Source organism: Nannobrachium achirus (assembly GCF_963921795.1).
Source record: "Nannobrachium achirus genome assembly, chromosome: 6".
NCBI classification, from domain to species: Eukaryota; Metazoa; Chordata; class Actinopteri; order Myctophiformes; family Myctophidae; genus Nannobrachium; species Nannobrachium achirus.
The window spans coordinates 52,574,265-52,598,231 of NC_137815.1; the positions used below are offsets into that span (position 1 = coordinate 52,574,265).

At 43.9% G+C, this 23,967-nt stretch overlaps 1 protein-coding gene across 1 annotated transcript; it reads left to right on the forward strand.

Annotated features, from left to right (window-relative positions):
- Positions 1–846: 846 nt before the first annotated feature.
- On the forward strand, positions 847–23,967 carry iqsec1b (IQ motif and Sec7 domain ArfGEF 1b; the record flags this gene model as incomplete). The annotated part of the gene is made up of 15 exons (XM_080728283.1): positions 847–969; positions 3,516–4,031; positions 4,384–4,886; positions 5,217–5,600; positions 6,994–7,155; positions 8,744–8,866; positions 11,345–11,511; positions 11,872–12,011; positions 12,901–12,930; positions 14,912–15,037; positions 15,545–15,644; positions 15,972–16,133; positions 16,957–17,151; positions 20,436–20,485; positions 23,461–23,967. The coding sequence occupies exons 2-15, from the start codon at positions 3,522–3,524 to the stop codon at positions 23,965–23,967; spliced, it is 3,159 nt and encodes a 1,052-aa protein (XP_080584409.1). The 5' UTR covers positions 847–969; positions 3,516–3,521.

Genomic DNA, 23,967 nt, shown 5'->3' on the forward strand with positions numbered 1-23,967 from the left:
TCTGACCTTGACTGTGACTCGTGGTCCAAATCTCAATGCAGCATTCATATCTGTAAATCAGGGCTGTCTGCAGAGATGGGGAAACCAGAGTTGCTGGTTGTTTGTTTACACACAGTATATCATCTCTGTCCGGTGGAAAACTATATCCCAACTGTTACTTTTCACAATTCTAGTCAATGGTTCTCAAAATTGGGGTCCCCAAATTATTTTGTGGGGTCTCCAGATGATTAGCTTAATGTAAAAAGAATGTCTCACTCAACGGTAAACAAACCTACATATAAGTGACAATTTAAGGACTTTCAAGACCGTTTTAATACCAAACTGGCCACACTGTCAAATATTATGTAAGCAAGAGGCGAACATTGTGAAAATAACCGATCTACATGCTCACTGCGAGGCGTTGTGAGCATGTACAGTAGATCTGCTATTTTCACAATATTTATCTGTGGAACCGAGTCACATAAAATGTAATACCTACTATTCCAAGTGCTTGTAAGGGTGGGGTTCCCCAGTTCAAATATGTTTATTTTGGGGGTCACGGCATAAGAAGGTTTGAGAACCCCTGGTGTAGACTAACCCCAGGCTCTGTATGGTCTTGCTATCTTCCTCAGTGTGGAAGGTGATGGTCCCGGCAGTGATGTGCACGGGGGCTCTTCGCTGGAGAGCAGCTACAGCAGCAGCCACAGGGGGGCTCCAGTGAGCCAGGCTCACGGTGGTGGCGCGGGGCGGGGCCCAGCAGACCACCCGGACCACAGCCAGCTGTACGGCCCTCACCACGCCGCGGCGCTGCCCGGCGGACCCCAGCAGCAGCAGCACAGAGAGCCCAGAGAGCCCAGAGAGCGGCCCCGCAGGCCCAAGCTGCAACACTCCCACTCCGCCCTCCGCAAGCAGTCCGAGGAGGAGGCTCTGAAGCGCTCCCGCTCGCTGTCTGAGAGCTATGAGCTGTCTGCCGACCTCCAGGACAAACAGGTACTGCTATATCTGTACTATACTATACTCCACTGGTTCCCAAACAGTGGGTCGGGACCCATTTGTGGGTCGCGGACACATTTTTATGTGTCCCTTATTTATTCTTTTATTATTATTTCAAATTATAGTATTATTATTTCAAAACATTTTCAAAAAACATTTTCCAAAAAGCTAAGATTTTCACAAATAAAAAAAATGATAATATTTTAAATTAAATAAAAATCTAAGAAATTCCTTAAATTAGAAAACAAATGTTTAAGAAGTAGTGAAAATAGCCAATCTGCAAGCTCACAACGCGGCGTGAAGCAACGTGTTGTGTGAGCCACCACTGGTTCCAAAAAACTCGCCTACCATTGAAATCATTAGAAGGCAGGTCTTGTAATTTTCATTAATGCAAGAACAACGGCTTCTATTTAGGCTATAGCATGTTAACTTTCCAGGAATAGAAAGCCTGCAGTTTATGTTAGCTCCTCATCAATTACGTCACTGGTAGGCAGTTTTTTGAACTGTCTACAGCCCTTCTCTGTGTGTGTGATGTCGGTGCCGGAGAATGCACTCGTTCCTTCTGCTGAGTTGACAAAAAAGAAAAAAACTAGACCAGGTCACCTGGTCGTGCCAGACCCGCAATGAAAACTAGTATGGCACTGAACTAACACATGAACACACAGGATTTTATAGTCTCAGCAACAAAGCGTAGTGAGCTTGTAGATCGGCTGTTTTCACTAGTATGGCACTGAACTAACACATGAACACACAGGATTGTATAGGCTGAGCAGCTGGAAATGTTTGTGAGCTTGTAGATGGGCTGAGGAATTTATAGTGTCAGCAGCTCGTCAGCCAACTCAACTCAGCTGGTCCTGTACAGGTGACGGCACTCAAGGCAATCAGCCCAGCAAGGGAAGGGAGGGGCAGATGAGCAGGCACACTGAGGAAAAGAGGGACAGGCACACTGAGGAAAAGAGGGACCGACAGACCGACCGACAGACCGACCGACAAAGCCTTATGTAGGCCGACCCCCTGGGTCTGGCAAAAATGGTACCATCATATGATGAGCATTATTAGTGAGGACCAATTATATGAAGATACTGTAGGTTGAAAATGAGTGATGTGCTCCTTTAACTACAGTATAACAATCCTGCTCCTGTATGTACAGTACTGTATGACAGTGTTTCGCTTTTGACATGTCACGCTTTCTGTCTCATCTAATGTGTGCACGCTGGAGTGATATCAAGCACACACACAGTTTCCCCTCAGTCGCTACAAACCCAGTTACCAATATTACTTCCTCCATTTGATTGTAGAGGCTTATTCATGCTGACACCACCGTGTCACTTAGTAAGACTCCCTAATCGGGAGATAAGCAACCGTCACGTCGCATACACAAACTTTAGAAGACAGTCATAGCCAATCAGGAGGGAATATGGGAAATGGGCCAGATCCATGCTGATGACATGACTTTAGAGATACTGTGTAACGCTTTGCGTGATTTTAGGGCAAAATCTGTAGGATCTGTGTCCAAAAAAGTGTTTTGCAAAAATCTGCCTGATGGTGGCACTAGAAGAGGGCCATGTGAGAAATCTGGAGGCTGGAGGTTGTGATTTGCCATTCAAGGAGCGTGTATGCAAAGTTTGGCATCGATAGGGCCAACGGTACCAGAGATAGAGTAGGGGAAAAAGTGTGACGTGACAGACGGACGGACAGACAGACACCCGGTGGAGCTCTTCATAGTAACTTGCGACATGACGGTCGCAATCACCTCCTAATGCAACTGTTATTGACTTATTGACTAGACCCTATTCTGTCCAGGATGCTGTATACATGCAAAGATAAGCAAAGATGCATTTTAATTCTTTGAATGGTTGTAAACGTCAAAGTGTAGATGCATGCCAGGACTGGCCACAACTTTTATTTCACTCGTAAAAAGAGGCAGATTTTTAGGCATTACAAAGTGGGCATTTTCTCTAGAAATGGGGAGCTTTAGAATAATGCTCTTTAAGACAGTCGAAGCATTATAAATTCGACATGACGTTTTGAAAAGATAAAGTACCTCTAATCTAAACCAGATGGCACCGGTTGACTGTAAAATGGTGATTGACTATAATGCGTTGCTTCATGTCTATGGATGGCTTATTACATTCTGGATTGATTGATTAACCTTAGAGGGTAAATTAATTTAAATAACAGCAATGATTCAGCAGTAAAGCAGCAGCGTGCATCTAAAACACAGTTTCCCAACCTTTTATTCCTCAGTTTTTTTCATATTTATCTGACAAGAGTTGACACTTGAGTTGACCTGTCTTAGTTGTACTTGATCTCCACTAGTCTCTCCCTGACATTTTAGCCTAGTTTTTATTTGCTGATGAAATTGTCATTATATTTAGTCATCATAGCTTAGTTATTATGTTGTTTTCATTTTGTTTTTATCAGTGAAAATAAGATTTTTTTCCCCAGTCTTAGTCGACAAAATTAACACTGATTCACACACGCATACCGCACACTTCCATTCATGTTAACGTTGACGTTAACATTGTCCCTCTATAACGCAGGTGGAGATGCTGGAACGCAAATACGGCGGGCGTTTCATAACCCGGCATGCGGCACGTACCATCCAGACGGCCTTCCGCCAGTACCAGATGAACAAGAACTTTGAGCGCCTGCGGAGCTCCATGTCGGAGAACCGCATGTCCCGACGCATCGTGCTGTCCAACATGAGGATGCAGTTCTCCTTCGAGGGGCCCGAGAAAGTCCACAGCTCCTACTTCGAGGGGAAGCAGGTGTCGCTGACCGATAACGGCGGCAAGCTGGGCGGGGCAGCGGACAACATGGCCGTGGTCCCTGCCGCCAAATCCCCCAGCAGCGGCGGCGCGGCTCAGGGCGACTTCACGGACGCCATCACGGAGCTGGAGGACGCCTTCTCCAGGCAGGTGAAGTCTCTGGCGGAGTCCATCGACGACGCCCTGAACTGTCGCAGCCTGCACGGCGAGGACGGCCAGCCCGAGCACACCGCCACCACCACCACCAGAAGGCGCCAGGACGCTGAAAGGGACATGGTCAGCTACCAAGTAGGGGCACACAATTTATATCTAAATATTGCTTATGACAGGGGCCTTCTACTTTTTTTCAGGCCAAGGATTTTATCTGCAAATCGATAAAAACCCTATCCTCATTCAAAACCACCCTCAAAGAGCAACAGGATGTACGGTAGATAAGTCTTCTAGCTTGCCCCCAGAGAGTCCCACCCCACCTACCCACCCATACTGTTTACCTTTTATTGCTCCTGGTATTGACGATGATTTGTAATGTATTGTATGTCTTGTATGTCCCGGTGATGAATTGAACACATAACACATTCTTTTGTGTGTGTTTGCGTAATTGTACTTGCTCAATTAATCAATCGACCCCTGCATCCACCAGGTCAAATCCCAGCATGACAAGATGGAGGAGATGAGGGCCTCCTACAGCGACGTCACCCTCTACATCGACGAGGAGGAGCTCTCTCCTCCCCTGCCGCTGTCCCACCAGTCCCTGGACCGGCCGTCCAGCACGCTCTCCCACCGCTCCCTGGACCGGCCGTCCAGCACCGAGTCTGACGTGCGGCCGCGCTCGCTCAACTCCCAGCACGACTACTGGTCGGCGGCGCACAGGGACGACAAGGGCGGCGGTGGCGAAACGGACACCAGCTGCCGCAGCACGCCCTCTCTGGAGCGCCAGCAGAAGCAGCGTCTGCGTGTGGAGCACCTCCCCCTGCTGACCATCGAGCCGCCCAGCGACAGCTCGGTGGAGCTGAGCGACCGCTCGGACCGCAGCTCTGCGTCCAAGAGACAGAGTGCCTCCTACGACAGGGGCCACGGCGGCCACCACCAGAGCAGCCCCAAGCACGTCAGCCACGCCCTGCCGCCCCGGGGTCCGACTTCCAGGTATAGGACCACCACATGATAGGGTTAAAACCATCATAACTCGTAATGCATGCATGTCTATTGAAGCGGGAGGTCTCTCCACTATTAAAACCATCCTAACTCATAATGCATGTACGTCTATTGAAGCGGAAGGTCTCTCCACTATTGAAATCATATCACGTCGCCTTGTTGTGATTGGCTATTTCAGCAATTTCATTTCACTGTAACTGTTCAACAGATTAATTAATATAAATGAACCGACGCGATGCCGACATATAATGCAAAACAAAACAATCGCGATTGCTCTCAACTTAACGCTATCGGGTGACGATGTAATATGGTTTGTTCCAGGCCTCCGTCCAGGGAAGAGGACCCCGGGGCCCCCGGCAGGGGGGGCCACAGCACCCACCAGCACCCCCACCCCCACCACCAGCGGCCACGGCAGCTGGAGGCCGGCGGCCACCTGGCGCTCAACGGCACGGCGGCGGCCAACCGGCAGAGCAAGTCGGAGTCGGACTTCTCGGACGGGGACAACGACAGCGTCAACAGCACGTCCAACTCCAACGACACCATCAACTGCAGCTCGGAGTCGTCGTCGCGTGACTCGCTGCGCGAGCACGCACTCAGCAAGCAGACCTACCACAAGGAGACGCGCAACAGCTGGGACTCGCCGGCCTTCAGCCACGACATCATCCGCAAGAGGCACTACCGCATCGGACTCAACCTCTTCAACAAGTACGCATAGTTGCATATACATATACGCTAGACCGCGGCTGTTCTCAAACCCCTGGGGGTCTTGCGGGACTCTCAGAGTTAAAACAGAGGAATAGGTTGGGCCTGGCAACTTCAGGGTGGGCACAGGGGGGGGTGGAATTTTTTTATTTTTATTATTAGGTTTTTGGGGGGTTAAAATGGGTGCGGGCGGCAGCAGCAATGAACAATAATTAATAGGCTAATACAATGCATTGAGTTCTCAGCTGCACATCCCAACAACACATTTCCAAATATAAACTAACACTTCCCCTCCAAACACACAGTAGCCTACTGTTGCTAGTGTAAAAGATGCATCATCATTATCAGTTATCATTACATTTTCCATTTTTACTAGTAAATCATTTTACCAAAAATAAAATGAAATACAATCAAGTATTGAAATGTTCCCAATCATCATTATAAGTTATCATTATTTTCCATTTTTTCTTTTTTGTTGCCAAAATCGATGGGTGGGCCAGCTTTCTACATGGCTGCGCCCCTGAAATTAACCCTAAGAATTTTACAGTGTAGGGGTTCCAGAGTTTTTAAATGATGGTCCGTGGTCTAGTCTAATGCCTATAAAAGTGAGGGTCCCTCCTCCTCCTATTCCACCATCTCTCTCTCCCTCCCTCCTTTACCCAAATCCTGACCCTCAGCTGAGCTGACCCACATTTGGCCAGCAGCCGAGGAGGTGCGGTGGGATTAACACAGATTTGCATCAAGTGTTTTGAGTCCTTACTCCATCACTCCCTCACTCCTTTTTAAATCAAATCAACAAAAATAACATATTAAGTACTCCCTTGTATTGAGATTTCTTAACCATTCTACCTCTTGTTTTTCTTTTTTTCCAATTGTCCTTTACATTTTTTTAATTTTAATTTTGCACTGTGCCTTGGGTCTTTTCACATAATATATTCTGATTCTTTTTAAACAGACCTAACTTTTTGAAAGAGCACTCGGTTGTCTTTCTGGTCGACTTTAAGCTCTGATGGGGCCCATCTGTCTTCTTTTGTTCACACTAGAGTTCATTTTGAGGGCTGGCACAGCGGGCCATCATTTTTTGCCGGGATCACTTGAAAATGTCAAAAACATTTGCGGCCCATCCATCTGACCACTTAGTGGTTAAGTGATCAATACACAGGTTAAGAGAACGGACTAGAAGTGAGCCGTGGTTTGAATACAATTCACTTTTTTTCGCGTCTTCTTCGCATAATACATGAACAATTGCTGAGTCGTGATCTGCGTTCTCTTCAGGGTCTGAAAGGCAGGGAAAATGTTTTGTGTAAAGTAGTAATTACTCTGTGTTGTTGAAATGTGCTATACAAATGTTCTCTCTCTCTCTCTCTCTCTCTCTCTCTCTTTCATATATATCCAGGAAACCAGAGAAAGGCGTCCAGTATCTGATCGAGCGGAACTTCGTTCCGGACACGCCTGTGGGCGTGGCTCACTTCCTGCTGCAGAGGAAGGGTCTGAGCAGGCAGATGATTGGAGAGTTCCTGGGCAACCGGCAGAAGCAGTTCAACAGAGACGTACTGGAGTGAGTTCATAATAATAATAACAATAATATCCTACTATATAATAAGTGAACCTCTATCTGTCAGTCAGTCAGTCAAATCTGTCTGTTCCGCATGGTTCACCTCACAGAGCAATTGATCTGAACTTGCACATGGGCATTGAACATTAGCATACGCACACAACCACAATGACTGTTTTTCACTTTCCCAAAATATAAGCTGGTTTCATTTGCGTTTCTGTGTGAACACCAGAGATTCAAAGTTCGGCCTATGGTATCTGTCACCATGGTTACAACCAGCAAGCTATGGGATGATCGTCTCGCTGCTGGCTACACACTGCCAGTCTGCCAGAGAGAACGCACAGGCTGCAAACTTATAAAGGACTTTAATTTAGGGCCCATCGCATAACTCTGTTTATAGACAAGTCACTACATCTTTGTAGCGACGGAAAGCGAATGAATGAATGTTACAAAGCAACACTTCATGAGATCCAGCAGGGATTGACCGTCTTGTTATGCGATCTAAACTGCAGCAAGCACCCTGCGCTGCCTTGCTGGAGCCATGCTGTGAGTCAGTGACTCCACTGGAAGCACACCTGGCTCTACCGTAGAGAGAGGAGAGGAGGGCTCCATGTGTGACTGACTGTGTAAAGAGCTTTATTATGTCTCCATGTGGTTTAAATCCCTGAACACGTGAGAGAGCTCATCTGCACTGCAGTAACCTCACACCAACTACACACAGCCTCTGTAAACCTATTGGTTGAGCTATAGCAAAACCTGCCTGGGATTGGTTGAGCCGTAAGCAAGCCTGTCTGGGATTGGTCGAGCCAAAACCAAGCCTGTCTGGGATTGTTTGAGCTAAAACCAAGCTAAAACCAAACCAAAGGCTGCTAACATGTGGCTTGGGCACATAATTGGGCCGGGTTCAGGGGAGGAAAAAACAGAGTGATTTGTCAGCAGGGAGTGTTGGGGCGGGAGGAGTAGAGCGAAGTCTTCACGTCCTCCCATTGGGGGCTCCTCACTGGAAGGTGAGCCAGTAGGAAGCAACAGCAGTGACAACACACAGGAATGTGTGTGTCGACTGGGGAGGTATCAATTGGCATAACAACTAAATTGGGGAGATTAAAGGACCACTTCACCTCTGGGACAACCAGATCTTATTTTATTGTTGTTTGGGACACACAATCCATTTTGCATCATATGATGCACCAGATGATGCAATATCATGCTACACAGCATCATATGATGCTCAGGATTGTGTTGATCGTGTCCCAAACAACAATAAAATAAGATCTGGTTGTCCCAGAGGTCCTTTAAAGGGTAAAAAGCAAAAAAGGGGGCTTGACTTTGACTATGAAAGTAGACTAATAGTGTGCGTGTGCGTGCCCGAAGCACCGAAACTGACTTTGTTTGTAACTGCCACAGTTAATGTAGATGATGCAAACAGTGCTTGGAAAGCTCTGTCTAATAATGTGTGTGTGTGTGTGTGTGTGTGTGTGTGTGTGTGTGTGTGTGTGTGTGTGTGTGTGTGTGTGTGTGTGTGTGTGTGTGTGTGTGTGTGTGTGTGTGTGTGTGTGTGTGTGTGTGTGTGTGTGTGTGTGTGTGTGTTCAGCTGTGTAGTAGATGAGATGGACTTCTCAGCCATGGAGCTGGACGAGGCTCTCAGGAAGTTCCAGGCTCACATCAGGGTGCAAGGAGAGGCTCAGAAGGTGGAGAGACTCATCGAGGCCTACAGGTGACCATCAATATACTGTACTGTAATGTATATAGATATAATATACTACAGGTGACCATCAATATACTGTAATGTTTTGTGCCAGGGACCTCCCACAAGAGAAGATTTGTGTTAAAAAATGTAAAAAAAAAATAGCAGATGTACAAGCTCACAGTGCGGCACAAAGTGATCCGGGGGTAAAGCGCATGTAGCACCTTATACACACGTACTACACAGGTTATTTATGATGTTATTAATACTTAGAGATAGGACCCATGCACACTGTACCAAAAAGACAAAAGCACTTCACATTGTGCAACGATGTGCAACTGTTACTGTATTAGCGCTAGATTCGTACAGTGTTTCTATTTTCTACTGAATCTTTTCAGTAGATTTCCTTTCATGGCTCCATAAATAAACCCTGGCTGTGTGCATGGAAAGGTTATTACCGTATTTTCCCTAAAGGTGTTTTATGTCCTTATAAACACCACCAGTCTCCAGTCTTTAGAGGTAAGATGAAGAGGCAAAGTCACGTCCTGATCCAAAACAAAAAAAGTACTGGAGAAATGATGTCCCCTTCAGGGCCTGGGACAGTGTTTGTGTCAGTTTTTAAATGTCTCCTCTCCACACCTAAAAGCACTTCAGTGCACTGGTGGTGGACAGTACATCTGCTTTGAGTACTGTTGGTACTTAAGTACATTTTTGGAGGAGGCCCCATTTGTTTGTTTTAGTTTATTGCAAGCTGATGACTTTAACTCACACTACATTTCAAATATATTATACTTTTGACTCCACTACTTTTCTAGGATATATAAAATATAATATTAACCAGTAAGACGCCTAAGGGCGAGGTCACTGGCATCACAGGGATTATATTGGCATTCACAGATACAGTATGGTCTTAATATTGATGACATCAGGGATCTCCATATATGGGCATAAAAGGGATTTGATTCCCCTGGCATCACAGGGATCTCCATATCTCCATTATATGGGCATAAAAGGGATTTGATTCCCCTGGCATCACAGGGATCTCCATATATGGCAATAAAAGGGATTTGGTTCCCATAACATCACAGTGGTGACAGAGCATGATGTCAGCTGGGACTGTATTTGTGTCCCTTATTTTTAATGAACCAAGAAAAAGCACTTCAGTGTATAGAAATGTACTTTGATGAGCATTAGTTGAACGTTCTAGCTTCATCAAAGAGATAACAACACCAGCCTGTAGACTCTTCTAACAACTTCGACCGGGGTCCCCCTGGGCTCTGTACTAGGACTGTGTTATTTTATTCACTCTTTATGTTGAAAGAGTTGGCCTCTCTGACTCTGTATAAATCCATGCCGTACGCTGCATTTCCAGTAAAGGCTTGATTATACTTAGTTGAGCATGGTGTGGCACACCAAAACGCGCTCTATGCACAGCAGCCATGTTGGAAAGAAATTGGGCCTCTTCCTGCTTCCTTCACAGGTGTGAATGATTCTAATGAAGGCTCTGTTTCATTTAGTGGTTGTAAGAGTGTAGATAGATACCTTTATTATCCCAAGGGGGAAAATCAGTTGCCCAGAGGCAGCACAGCAGTATAAGGTTATTTACAAAGTTACAGAGAAGTATGAAAAAGATACAAATAAAAAACAAGAACAGAGTACAGTAAGTATAGTAAGAGCAAGGTACATCAAGAAAGGGAACGAATAATATATATATAAATAAAGTGTCCTAAAGCACAACAATCAATATAATAAAGTGCCCAAATCAAAGTGACCATAACAGTCAATTCTAGTTAGTGCAACAAGTATCTCAACATCATGTCAAACACAAGCAGAAATACTAGAAAAACTACTAACACAACCTAGTAGTGAAGTATCCAAAGGTCAGAGCGATAAAAACAACTAGCAAAAGAAAAAAAAAACAAGAAAGGGTGACGCAGCAAGACGCACAAGAGCACCCTCCCTGGAAGGTCCTTAGAGGTCAGAGTCAGTGCAGATGGATGGACCCATAGTTACACACCCGTAAGGGTCCATTTGGAAACCTCTCAAGGAACCATGATGGCTCCTGGACCCCAATTTGTGACCCACTGGTGTTTCTTGTGATTCGGCCCTGGCATCTTGGCCCAGACCGGCCCACCGGCCCAAACGAACATCTATAAGTCCACAACACGTTGTGGGCTTGTATCAGCTGTTAAATGTTTGGGTGGGACTCATGGGCCACAGTAGCCTGTGATTGGGCTACTAGGCCAGTATTCAGATGATAGACAAGCCAGTGGGCCAATCATGTGATGTCTCTCTGCTCTGTGGGCCGGTGCTACTGAAGGATTGGACCTCTCCACTTAGAAATGTCTACCCCTGCCCCTCTAATATCCTCTGCACGTCCATGACCTACCCTCTGTGTCTCAAGTTATCTGAGGTTCTGAAACCAGCACCTGGCTCGAGAAGGTCTTGCTTAATAGTCTCCAATATGAACTGTTTGTGTGCGTATCTCCATTCTCCCCCTATGTGCAGCCAGCGGTACTGCATCTGCAACCCCGGGGTGGTGCGGCAGTTCAGGAACCCGGACACCATCTTCATCCTGGCGTTCGCCATCATCCTCCTCAACACGGACATGTACAGCCCCAACGTCAAGCTGGAGAGGAAGATGAAGCTGGACGACTTCGTCAAGAACCTGAGAGGTTCGTCTAGCTTCACCTGAGTGTGTTCTCGTCACTAAACCAATAGGCCTACCACACTTTTTGAGTGCTGTCCTTGTTATTAAATTAAACCAATACTTTGTCAAGAACCTGAGAGGTAGACAAGTGTTTTCCTTGCTACTGAACCAGTAGCATGTACTGTAGGCCCTCTGTCGGCAGGCAAAGAAAACAGTCCCTGAATACTTTACACATATCGTGATATATATTTTTTAAATTGATTTCTTAGTTTGTTAACCACTTGCACACTTAGCCGACTGGAGTCCCACAGGGCTATTTACAATAGAGCCACACAAAGCGAGTGCGAACATTATTGTAACAAGTCTGTCTCTGTCCTGTCCTCAGGTGTGGACGACGGGGAGGACATTCCCAGGGAGATGTTAACCGGAATATACGAGCGGATTCGGAGGCGGGAGCTGAAGACCAACGAGGACCACGTGTCCCAAGTGCAGAAAGTAGAGAAACTCATCGTGGGAAAGAAACCGGTGAGCTGACCTTTGACCCTTGTAGTGAAACAATGGTGGACGAAGGGGGGAAGGGCCATTTGACCTTTGGTGTTGTAAATCTTTTGAGGGCATAAATCCATACTGTATACTTTAAGGTTTTTTTTGTTTGTGTAAATTAATGCCCTACTTTATCATATACAGCGTCACACAAAACATAAAAATTAGCAGAGCTTGTCAAACTGCTACTTTTTTCGATGATCTTTATTTTGAATCCCGAAAAGTAACTGGGATACCCAACAGAGAGGGTATTTTTTGGAGAGGCAAACGTTGTGTAGAACCAGAGACAGTCCTTTAACATGACGGAGCGTCCTTGCAGCATGAGGCAAGTCAATCCATCATGAGCACAGTCCTTCATGCATTAACACTGTGACCTGGCTGACATGATGAGTCCTGATGATAAATGACTTGATCTGAGCAGCAACCTGGACAACATCATTACATGTTCTGTCAGACAGGGGGTCCCCAAACCTCTCCACGTCAAGTCCTTTTACAATAGGGACCACCTATTGCGAAATGACTTAAAGAGTTAATAAATGCATGCATTTGAATACAAATTTCCGTTGTGACATTGATTCCATTCATCTCACTAGCTCTACCTCAGAGCTATTCAGAGATGAGTCAGCACAGCGTCTAGTCTAGAGGAGATAAACTGTTTCATCCTCCACTAGATGAATGCAAATATTAGACTTTGCTGAGTGGATAAAAAAAACCTAACATTCTGCACGAAGGACACAACAGAGACCATCACACTCCAGTCTTATTTACTGTTTACTGCAGAGTGTGCAATTTTTGCTTCCTTTTGGTTTTTAAAACAAATGTGCTGTATTCTGTTCTGAAGTGACTCTAATGTTTTTCTCTTGTACCTTAGATCGGCTCTCTGCACCACGGCCTGGGATGTGTAAGTAGCATTAATGATTGCTTGATTAATTATATCCAGTCTAAATAACTACAGAGATCTATATTTCCAGTGTTAAATCCTAGAAGTAGGTTTGTGGTGGCTGGTGGGCATAGGGGTCACTTGGCCTTTGGTGTTGTTTGGTGTCACATGCCAGGTCAGAGGTCAGCAATGATTTGAAGTCACTGTGGCCGCATGAAGATCAAATCAAAATTAGCTGTCAACACTGCTTCACACCACTGCTATAGACCAGTGGTTCTCAACCTGTGGGTTATTTTGGGGGGTCTCCAGATGATGAACTTAATGTGCAACGTTGTTTTCTCACTCAACAGTAAACAAACCAACATAAAGTTTAAGTGTATAGAGGGTTTCTGCATGTTTCTAAAGTGTCAATTTAAGGACTTTTAACTCATACAGTGCCCCGGACCACAAGTGGCCGCTAGAGTGCCAGAAAAATCTCTATAGGCTTTCGCTCTAGCTTCCGTCGACACTGTCCGAAGTGCCTTGGGATTTCACTCCAGCCAATGCTATGGGTGACGAGAGGAGGAAGTTAGCTTACACTTAGCCATTCACTGCTAACCCCTTTAGAAGCCCGATCTAAAGCTATTTCAGTCGCAAAAAAACTTTCTCTTTGGAATGGGAACACAATTCAGAGAAAATCCTCTCTAAAGATGTGACTTATTATTGGAGTGGGCGGCGCGATGCGGCCGTTTGCGCGAATACGGCCCGTGGATGGCCGAGTGTCGGCCCCCGGCCATGGATGGAAATTTAGACCGGGGCTTTGTTGAGGCCTCCGATTAAATAATTAATTTTATTAAATATCCCGGACTAGATCGGGATAGGCACCCTGGAATACGTCGCGCCGCCGACAGTATAGATTGAGTTTTTTTTGGGGGGCTCTAAACTTTATTTTAAACCATTTTCAATGGAATAAATCGTTGGACCATCTAGCGTCCATCTAGCATCTACCACCCACGTTGCTCCAAGCAGCTCAGGGTAAGTAAAATAGCAAATAAAATATTGTATTGGATTGAAAATATCCCGAACTTGTTCGGGATAGGCACGATTAGGGTTAATACCTCTAAAATGATAAATATTGGACAAATTGTCAAATAGAAATTGTGAAAATAGAACCGTTTTATACAAAATGTAATGCCTCAACTCTTAGTGCTCGTCAGGGGGCACTAAGGGGGGTCCCCACTTAAAATATGATTATTTTGGGGGTTGTGGCCTGAAAAGGTTGAGAACCACTGCTATAGACCGACTGCACTCCTATTATAAGTATAGTGGTGGTGCTCAGACAAAGCACACTACTGTAGTTGCTACAGCATCCGCATGGAGCTCATATTGAATTTTTACTAAGGTTGCAGCTATTTCTGTACCCATGCCCTGAGAGCCTCCCTGTGCTCTCATGGTGACATCACTTGAATGTCAAACAGAGGAGCGTAGACAGTCTGCCAACCTTCACTGACACTGCAGTCCATAAAAGGACATTTTGCTTTTCTTTGTCTCCACCGTCCGAATATTGAATTGATTCATGTGGATGAAAATGACCAAGCACAATCTTTTCCCAGCTTATTACCTTTCTTTATTTGGATAATATTCAGCTGCAAGTGACTTGTTGTTATAATAATAACTTACTGTGTGAATCATCTAGGTCAGTGATGTTATGATACCTTACTGTATGAATCATCTAAGACAGTTATAATAACAAATGAATGAATGAAGTGGTTCTGAAACCTTTTAGCTTGAGAAAAACAACAGTGTCTCTCTCTTTTTTGTAAATGTATGATCTTTCTATCTACCTGTAATCTAAAAATGGAAAGAAATATGTAATAATTGGCCACTTAAAATTTTGAAAAATCAAGAATAAATGGCAAGGCTTTGTTTGAGATATTAAATTCAAGTGTGTACGTGCCTAAATACGTGCCTGCCTGTTTGCCTTCCTTCCTGCGTGTGTGTGTGTGCATGTGTTTGTGTGCAGGTATTATCGCTCCCCCACCGGAGGCTGGTGTGTTACTGCAGGCTGTTTGAAGTGCCAGACCCCAACAAGCCTCAGAAGCTGGGGGTCCACCAGAGAGAGATCTTCCTCTTCAACGACCTGCTGGTGGTATGTATAGTATACCCTGGCCTACTCCACCACAGTGTTTCTCCAAGTGGGTGCGACACAAGTCCAGGGGTGCTGCAGAACACTTTAATATTATTGGAGTTGACTTGAGCAATATGACTTTGAACCACTTTAGACCCTCACTTAGTAAAATGGCATTGTACTTGAGCCGTTCCTTTTCGATCTACTGTACACCAGCCGATCTACAAGTCTGTAGGACTGTACGTATGTACGTACTGTAATATGACATAAATGTAAGGTGCTATTATGTTTTTGATTGAATACTTTATTAACCATGTAATTCAGGGGTGCTGTGGATGAAGAAGTTACAAGCTCAGCATGCATCGAATTGCGAAGCATTTTGAGCTTGTAGATCGGCTATTTTCAAATAGCCCATATATATTATACAGTAGTGGTACAAATATTTACAAGCGGCTTCACAGGAAAACAAACCCAACGTCGCTCATAACAAGCAGACTTGGCAACACTGACAGCACGTCTCTCCCACAGGTCACCAAGATCTTCCAGAAGAAGAAGAATTCTGTGACGTACAGTTTCCGACAGTCCTTCTCGCTTTACGGCATGCAAGTTTTGCTCTTTGAAAACCAGTGTAAGTGTGTGTGTGTGTGTGTGTGCATCTATTTGACAAAATAAATAAATAAACAGGCGAGGTGCTAAGGAATGAGTTAGATTCCAAAAAGGTGAGTGCTAGGGGGTGAGGTGGCGTCTGAAGAGGTGAGATGATAGATAGATTAGATACCTTTTATTTACCGTATTCAATAGGGGGAAATCAGGCGTCAAAGACAGGAGTTTAAAGAGATGATTCTTCAGATTCGGCAGAAAGTACAGTTCCAGAACAATCCTAGTACCGGTAGGTTACTGTATGTCCATTCTGTGTGGGACAGCAGGTCATATACTTCATGCATTACCTCTTCAGATTATCCCAACGGAGTGCGTCTGATGTCGGCCGTGCCTGGAGCTGACGTCAAAGTGCTCATCAACTTCAACGCCCCCAACCCCCAAGACCGCAAGAAGTTCACAGACGACCTGCGAGAATCCATCGCAGAGATCCAGGAGATGGAGAAATACCGCATTGAGTGTAAGAGAAAAATGTGATTGATTGATTGATTGATTGATTGATTTAATTGTGTAAACCTATGAGGCTGTCTGTCTGGGGGAATTGGGAATTGGCAAAAACAACTAAACGGGAGAAAATGTTAAGATTCACAAAATGAAAATGCTGTATTCAACACAAATTGTGTATGTTGCATTTGACTCACCGACTCATCTACTTTGATATCCATCTCGTGGGAACCCCCACATCAAATATAAATGTGTATATCCTAGTCTAGTTGACCACTGCCAACCATGGCGACTAGTTATAACTAGTTATAACAAACGACTACTAGTCAACTATAGTCGACTAGTTGGTGAAATCATAGTCATAGTCTTTTGAATAATTTTAGTCATCTGAAATGTTTTACTTTTAGTCTAGTTTTAGTTGACTAAATATCATAAGATTTTAGTTGACTAAATCTACAGTTGATTTAGTCGACAAGAATGTCTTGGTGTGCCGTGATGGCGTCGTAATGCCTGATTTCTACTTAGCTAAGTGACGAAAATAGCAGATCTGCAAGCTCACAACGTGTCGCAGCTTATAGATCTGCTATTTTCGAAGCACGACACCAGTGCACAACCAAACATAAAAATTACTTGTCTTAGTTCTACTGGATCTCTTCTCCACTAGTCAAATGTTAGCCTAGCTTTTAGTTGTTGACAAAATTTGTATTAAGTCATAGTTTTAGTCATCATAGCTTAGTTCTTATTTAGTTTTCGTCTGTGAAAAAAGGTAGTCAACGAAATGTTTTCTTTATAGTTTTTTTTTACAAAATGAACATATGTGGTGTTGTCTTGTTGTGCAGCGGAGCTGGAGAAGCAGAAGGGCGTGGTGGGGAGAGGCAGCATCATGTCCCAGCATGGCTCTGGGCTGAAGAAGGACCCGACGGGCAACGGGCACCAGCTGAGCCGCGCCAGCCTGGACGACAGCTACGCCATCGGCGTAGAGGGTCTGAAGAGGAGCGCGCTGAGCAGCTCGCTGCGGGACCTCTCAGACGCAGGTATACGCTCAGAGACATGGTCGTAAGCAGATAGGTACCTTAGACCAGTGGTTCTCAACCTTTGGTGTCGGGACCCCAAGGGGGGGTCCCCACATGATTTTTAGGGGGGGGGAGATGACAGTGAAGATATAATTTAATGACTTTTAAGACCTTTTTAATACCTAAAAGATATATATAATAATACAATTTTAAAAGGAAAAGAGAAAGACCAATACTGCATCAAACATAATCAACTAAATATACTATTAAAATTGTCAAACATTTGAAGAAAGAGGCAACAATTTTGAAAATAGCCAATCTACAAGCTTTGAGCTTGTAGATCTCCTATTTTCACAACATTTATCTGTATAACCGAGTCAAACTAAATATAATGCCTCGACTCCTACATTTCCAAGTGCTTGTCAGGGTGGGAGGGTCCCCAGTTCAAATACGGATATTTTGGGGGTCACGGCCTGAAAAGGTTGAGAACCATTGCCTTAAACTAGAGACTCAAGTAAATATCCTCAGTGTTAAATGATTCCATTTATAACTCTGAAAGTGTACAGATGCAACCGAATGGACCGTTACGGGTTAATTCTGTTAGACTTTCAGAGTTACATTAAGGGGCTGTGTCCACATAGAATGCCTTTTGAGTTGACAGCACAAGTATTCCATGTATTTCTACGGCAAAGACTCGATGATGCACTCCTCTTCTTACCATCGCGCTTCGGCGCTCCGGATGCCAAGTGTTGTTTTCTTTTTGCGGGAGCACTGGTCATTTCAGTCTCCTGATTGTATGTGACAACCCGATAATTTATAACCCGACATTGAATCATTACTAGAACCATGAGAAGTCCATGTTTACATTTTTTCAACTAAGCTTCTCATGCTAATAACACAGGACATTTGAGCAGTGATCGAAATGGGTTGGGCATCACGCTGTGTGTGAGCATTTTGGACATGATATCCTCACTGTGTGTGTGAGCCCTATGGACATGACATCCACACTGTATGTGTAAGCACTATGGACATGACATCCACACTGTATGTGAGCACTATGGACATGACATCCAAAGCACTCCTCAGCTCAAAAGGCTTTCTCCGTGGACATGGCCCCTAACACTAACATTGTATAGTTTAGATGGTAGATGTGACCTGGATGCTGGCTGGATATGACATTTCTCATGAAGTAAGGAAGAGGGTTGCTCTCATAAAAGGATCAATTAAATTGTGTTCTGTAAAATGACCAGAAGATTAAATTATCTTTATTATAAAACGTTTACTAGGACAACTCAACACAGTGTGTGAGCGAGGCGGAATGCAAACAAATTGTTTGACGGCATATCTCATGGACATTTTTGATTTCATCATTCTAGCAGGTATGAAGCGAACATGTACAGTTCCTGTTGCACGGTTCGATTTGGGGTTGTAGCCACTGCAACTAAAGCCCCTCGCACACAATTTCTTACACAAAAAGGACATCAATACATTTAAAACAAAGACAAAGACTTCTCACAAACCTACATTATCATCGGACAAGTGGCTGCAACGATGTGTTGTTTTGTTATTTTGATTCCTGCATTTTTTTCGGATATGTGAAAGAGTGGTTAACTGCTGAAACATTGTATCGGCCTCTTTGTACAAAGGCCAGATGATAGGCTGGCCCTAAGACATCCTCAGTGTAATGTTTGATACAGTATTGAAGGAACCGAGATTCTTTTAAAACGTCTTTATTTATACATCGTAGCAGCTCTCTGTTGTGGAGTGGTCTCAATCTGCAGTGCTGACTCAATAACAGTGTAGTGTTCATGCAAAACCACAGGCTAGAAACATGAGGCCTCTGTTAGTGAGTTTTTGTTTTGATTAAAACATAAAAGTTTTGTTAAAAAGTTGAAGCTCTATATTGTGATAATAATCATTGCTATGGAGCATTTGTTCAGTAAGAGGGGTCTTCCTGTCTCTCTAGCTCTTTTATAATGAGCTAGAGACAGGAGAGAGAACAATTATTTAACACAAATCTCACTTACACAACCTTTAACTGTATAAAAGGGTGATTCAGAGCAAGCCCTGGCCTGCAGAGATTGAGGTGTTTACCAATGGCTCCAGGTCTAATTTACTCAAGGTTATTGCTTTATCAACACTGGAGCTCTGTAGGTCACTGCCATCGATTAGGGTTAGACGAGCGCTCCGTGGCGAAAGGAATTAAAGTTGTAATGTTGATTCTGGCAGAGACACTGAGCAATTCACTGCACTTCAGTCTACTTGAACAATGTGCACTTCAGGTAGCTGGTAGTCTCAAGGCCTCTACCAGTGAGAAGGTGTCATGCCAGCTGCACCTCACAACACATTGTAGACACAGTCAACAGTCCTCCTGCGATGTAGATTAGTGATTACTAGTAACAGCTCGAAAACCCATTCATTTTCCCCATGAAAATATATACTATATTTAATATAGTATATTTCTTGCGGTTTGCGACACAGAATCAAAGATTTTATGGCCATGATTCACCAGGAGCCTGGATGGCTTGGTTCCAGGCTTAAAATATTTTATATAAATATTTTTGGAAATCTCTATGGGAAAAATGTATGGGGTTTTCTATCTGTGGCACCACAACATGGCCACCACTGCCCTATTGTGGAGTTGGTGGTGTACTTGGTGGTAGATGCTTTTTTCTCCTTCTCTGCTTCCCATCCCCTAAAGGCTAATTAAAGGCTTTTTATGTAAATGAATAATACAACTAAACTAAATGAATAATAAGAAGAAATACTACATTCACAGAGCTTTTACAAATGTGTGGTGGAAGCATCGCTTCTCCACAAATATTTGTTATGATTGTGAAATAATCTGAAAGTCGTAAGCTGTTTTTGGATAATGGATGAGCTTTTTTTTACCCTAAATGTTGTTCTTTTTTTTAAAGACAGCCATCGTGTTTGTTGTTTGCGGACTACGTGATTGCTGTCTTATAGAGGTGACAGGGAAATAATGCACCTTATGTAGTGTAGGTGTACATTTATGTCACATGATGAATTTGTGTTATATTCATCATCATAAAGCCTTTAAGTGGGAGTGGCTCCAAATGCACTGTTGGACACGCAGTACAGTACTTAGTCGTGCACAAAACTAGTTGTGTAGATGGCTAACCGTAGATGTTAGACATGTTGTCTGATGTGTTTCATATGATGTAGATATTAGACATCATGTGCAATGTCTAATACAACGTAGATATTAGACATCATGTGCAATGTCTAACACAACGTAGATATTAGACAAAATGTCTGATGTGTTTAAACGTGTTCCGCCTCAGGAAAGCGTGGGCGACGCAGCAGTGCAGGATCATTAGACAGCAATATGGAAGTAAGTTCTGTCACCTCTGTGTCCATGGCATGCACACTCAAAAATGGTCAACACACTTTCAATCACACGAGGATCTTAAACGTATGAAGATCTGTGTGTGATTGAAACAGTGAATCATGCAATACACAGTGGAGCTTATTTTGCCAGTGTGCAGACATAATTTTATTTAATGTATTGTTGTTTTGTCCTGTGCCTGGGCAATTGGATGTGTGTGCACACTATCCTTTCTATGCACAGTAAAATCCTCAGTGTTCTTTTAAACATGGGAGTGTACAAATGCAACCAAATGGACCCGCAAAGGTTGAGAACACTTAAGAACTATTTTATTTGTTGTTGTACTACAGAGTCACACAAAAATATAATAGTGGTTGAAGGAACACTCAGGCTTTTACTTTTACTGTGTATGCATTATGAAAGTTCAAAGCTTTTTCTTCTGAACTTGCACACTGGTTTTGCTTTGTGGTTTGACTTACTTGGTTTTGCTTTGGGGGCGGGGGGGATTTGTGCTTGCATGTGGCTCATTTCTGCTCTGCTCGATGGGACCAATGACACTTAACACTTCCACCAGGACCCACGGCATTTTATACTTAACACCAATCCGGGCTCGCAACTCACCTCTGTATAACTATTTTTATTTTTTTCCAACAGCAATAACGTATCAATCCGACATGGGTCTTCTTGTGGTTAAAATTACATATAGCCGGGGATCCAGTCCCTCAAAATGGGAGAGGACCTGTGATGTTCTGCCGCACTTTTATTTCTGTTTTATCTATTAGTTTGTCATTAAGGTCCACAGAATGAGAGGCCTGCTCTGCCGGAAACATCGCGAAAAAAAAGTTATGGCCATTTGTATATTCACTGTCCCATTGACTCCACTACACAGGAATGGAAATATTATAAAAAAAAAGAAAAAATCTGCTTTAAGTAGCATGTGAGGGGTCAAACTGGAGGGTTTTCATGATCCATTGCAAGCATTTGTTTTGCACAAAAAACATTTCTTGGGCTAGAAAACGGACCAACAAAAGTGTGAAAAGTGATGAGTCATCACTTTTCACAGTCATCACAGTGAATATACAAATGGCCATTACTTTTTTTCGCGACGTTTCTGGCAGAGCAGGCCTCTCATTCTGTGGACCTTAATCCAAACTAATAGATAAAACAGAAATAAAAAGTGCGGCAGAACATCACAGGTTCAACCCTATTCCTTGAGCTTTTGGGCATGTGGATCCCCGACTAATAACATCTATTTATATGCACGCACCCACACACCCATGACACTTAACACTCATACCAAGACTCTTGGGATTCTTTGGTTTCAGCCCAGATGATACTCAACAGAATGTTGAGTAACTTTGCTAAGCTCAAAGGGATATGTCACTTTCACAAAAACTTGTAGTCATTGTATCGTCTAATCAGGCTTTTGGGAACACCCGGGACAGTTTTTAAGTTGCTTGCAGTATTTAGATATTTGGTATTGATTTTATCAGACATGCCCCGTTCCTTTACAAACCCATTGTATCCTCAAACTCCATTTTAACCATGATAGATTCATCGAAAATACGCATCATTTTTCTGGGGACTCATACTTCCCTCCGGATACGTGAGCTGACTTTTTCATTTATTTTTCTTTTTTTCTTTTTTTTGTGGAAAATAAATAATAAAAAAAAGAAATATGCAGTAAAATAATTATTAAAAATACATTAATGATATGTCTAAACACTAGTGTTGATATGCCTAACCACTTGGGTCGATAAGCCTAACTTGGTTGATATGCTTAACCACTTGGGTTGGCCCAAAACAGGATTTTGGAATTCTACGAAATAGTCTCCACTGACTTCAGCTGTTTGGGAGAAAGACACTATCAAGTTTTGTTGTCAGACTGGTGGATTGTATCTGTTTTCTGAGAAGACACTGGATTTTCATTTCTGAAACGTTGCATCTTGTGGATCTGCACAATATCAGCTATGAATAGTGGCTGCTCACATATTTGCATGTAGCGCATGGCTCTGAAATAGCTGCTTTTTTGCTTTAACACTCTGTTATGTTCTTTTTTTTTGTATTGTGTGATACAGTGCTTTTTTGTGTTTGTTTTGTTGTTGCTTTTTTGGTGGGGTGTAAAGTTTTTTATGACAACTATTTAGAGAGATAGTGAGAATTTAAAATGTATAGTGTTCCAGTTCCAATTTGTCTGCTTTTATTATCTTCATCACTTCCAATTTCACTTGTTTATCCTCTATCCTGTATGAGTTCTCTCTCCTGATTGGATACAGTTGATATTCCAAAATGAACGTTTATTTTCTGTTCATTAAAGAGCTGGAGAGACACAGAGAACCCTGTTACTGAACAAACACTATAGCAGTGTGAGGTCCAGCGATACTCTGTTCCTTGACAGGGTTTCAAATTGACCCTTACAGGTCTGTAACTCAGAGTTATGGGGGTCCTTGAAATTAGGTTTCAGGTTTGAGAACCACTGCTCTATAGCAATCATTAGTATCGGAATATAGAGCTATTTAAGACTAATTTTAACCCAGTAGTATCACTTAGATACGTGATGTAACCCAATGTAAACAATTTAAAGATTGTAAGATACAGTAAGTTAAAGATGAACTCATCTTAACTCAGAATTAAGATTTACATTTAAAGGTAGAGTACAGTAAGTGATATTTCTTTGCTAAAATAAGCGTTAAATAGCTCTATATTATGATACTCATTGCTAGAGTGTTTGCTTAGTACCAGTGTTGAGTAGTGCTATATTGTGATCATTGCTATAGAGTTTGTTCAGTTACTGAACCAGCTCTTTAGTAAACAGAAAATGCACTTTCAGGTCGGGATACCAATTTCATCCAATGATGACAGAACGCATAAAGATGAAACAAGTGAAAATGGATGTGATGACACTAATAAATGAGCAGACAAAATCTCACAAAGACTTTAATTATGCAGTGTGTACTAACGCCTGTCCTTGTCCCATGCAGGGCTCCATCATTAACAGCCCCCACATGCGGAGGAGAGCGCCCTCCAGCAGAGACCTCCCGCCGTCGCAGCGCCACAGCGGCCCGCCCCTACCCAGCTCCTCCTCCACTGGGCGGCTGGGCACGCTGTTCAGCGGCTCCAAGCGGGCCAAGTCCCCCATCAGCCCCACCTCGCCGCACCCCCACCCCACCCTCGTCTCCCACTCCGCCAACCTGCACCACACCGCCCGGGGCGGGACCCCCGAAACCGACCCCCACTACGTGGGCCAGAACCCCCCGCCCTATCACCACCATCACCACTACCACCCCCCGGCCCACCTCCAGCACCCGCTGCACCAGTACCACCCGCCTTCCTCCTCCTCCTCCCATGGGGGCCACGGGGGCCACGGCCCCCCTCACTCGCACTCCACGCACCACCACGGACCCCCGCAGGCGGCCCCCGTCTCCCCGACGCCCGCTGGCGGCAGCAGCGCCAAGCCCAAACACAGCGGCATCAGCACCGTGGTGTGA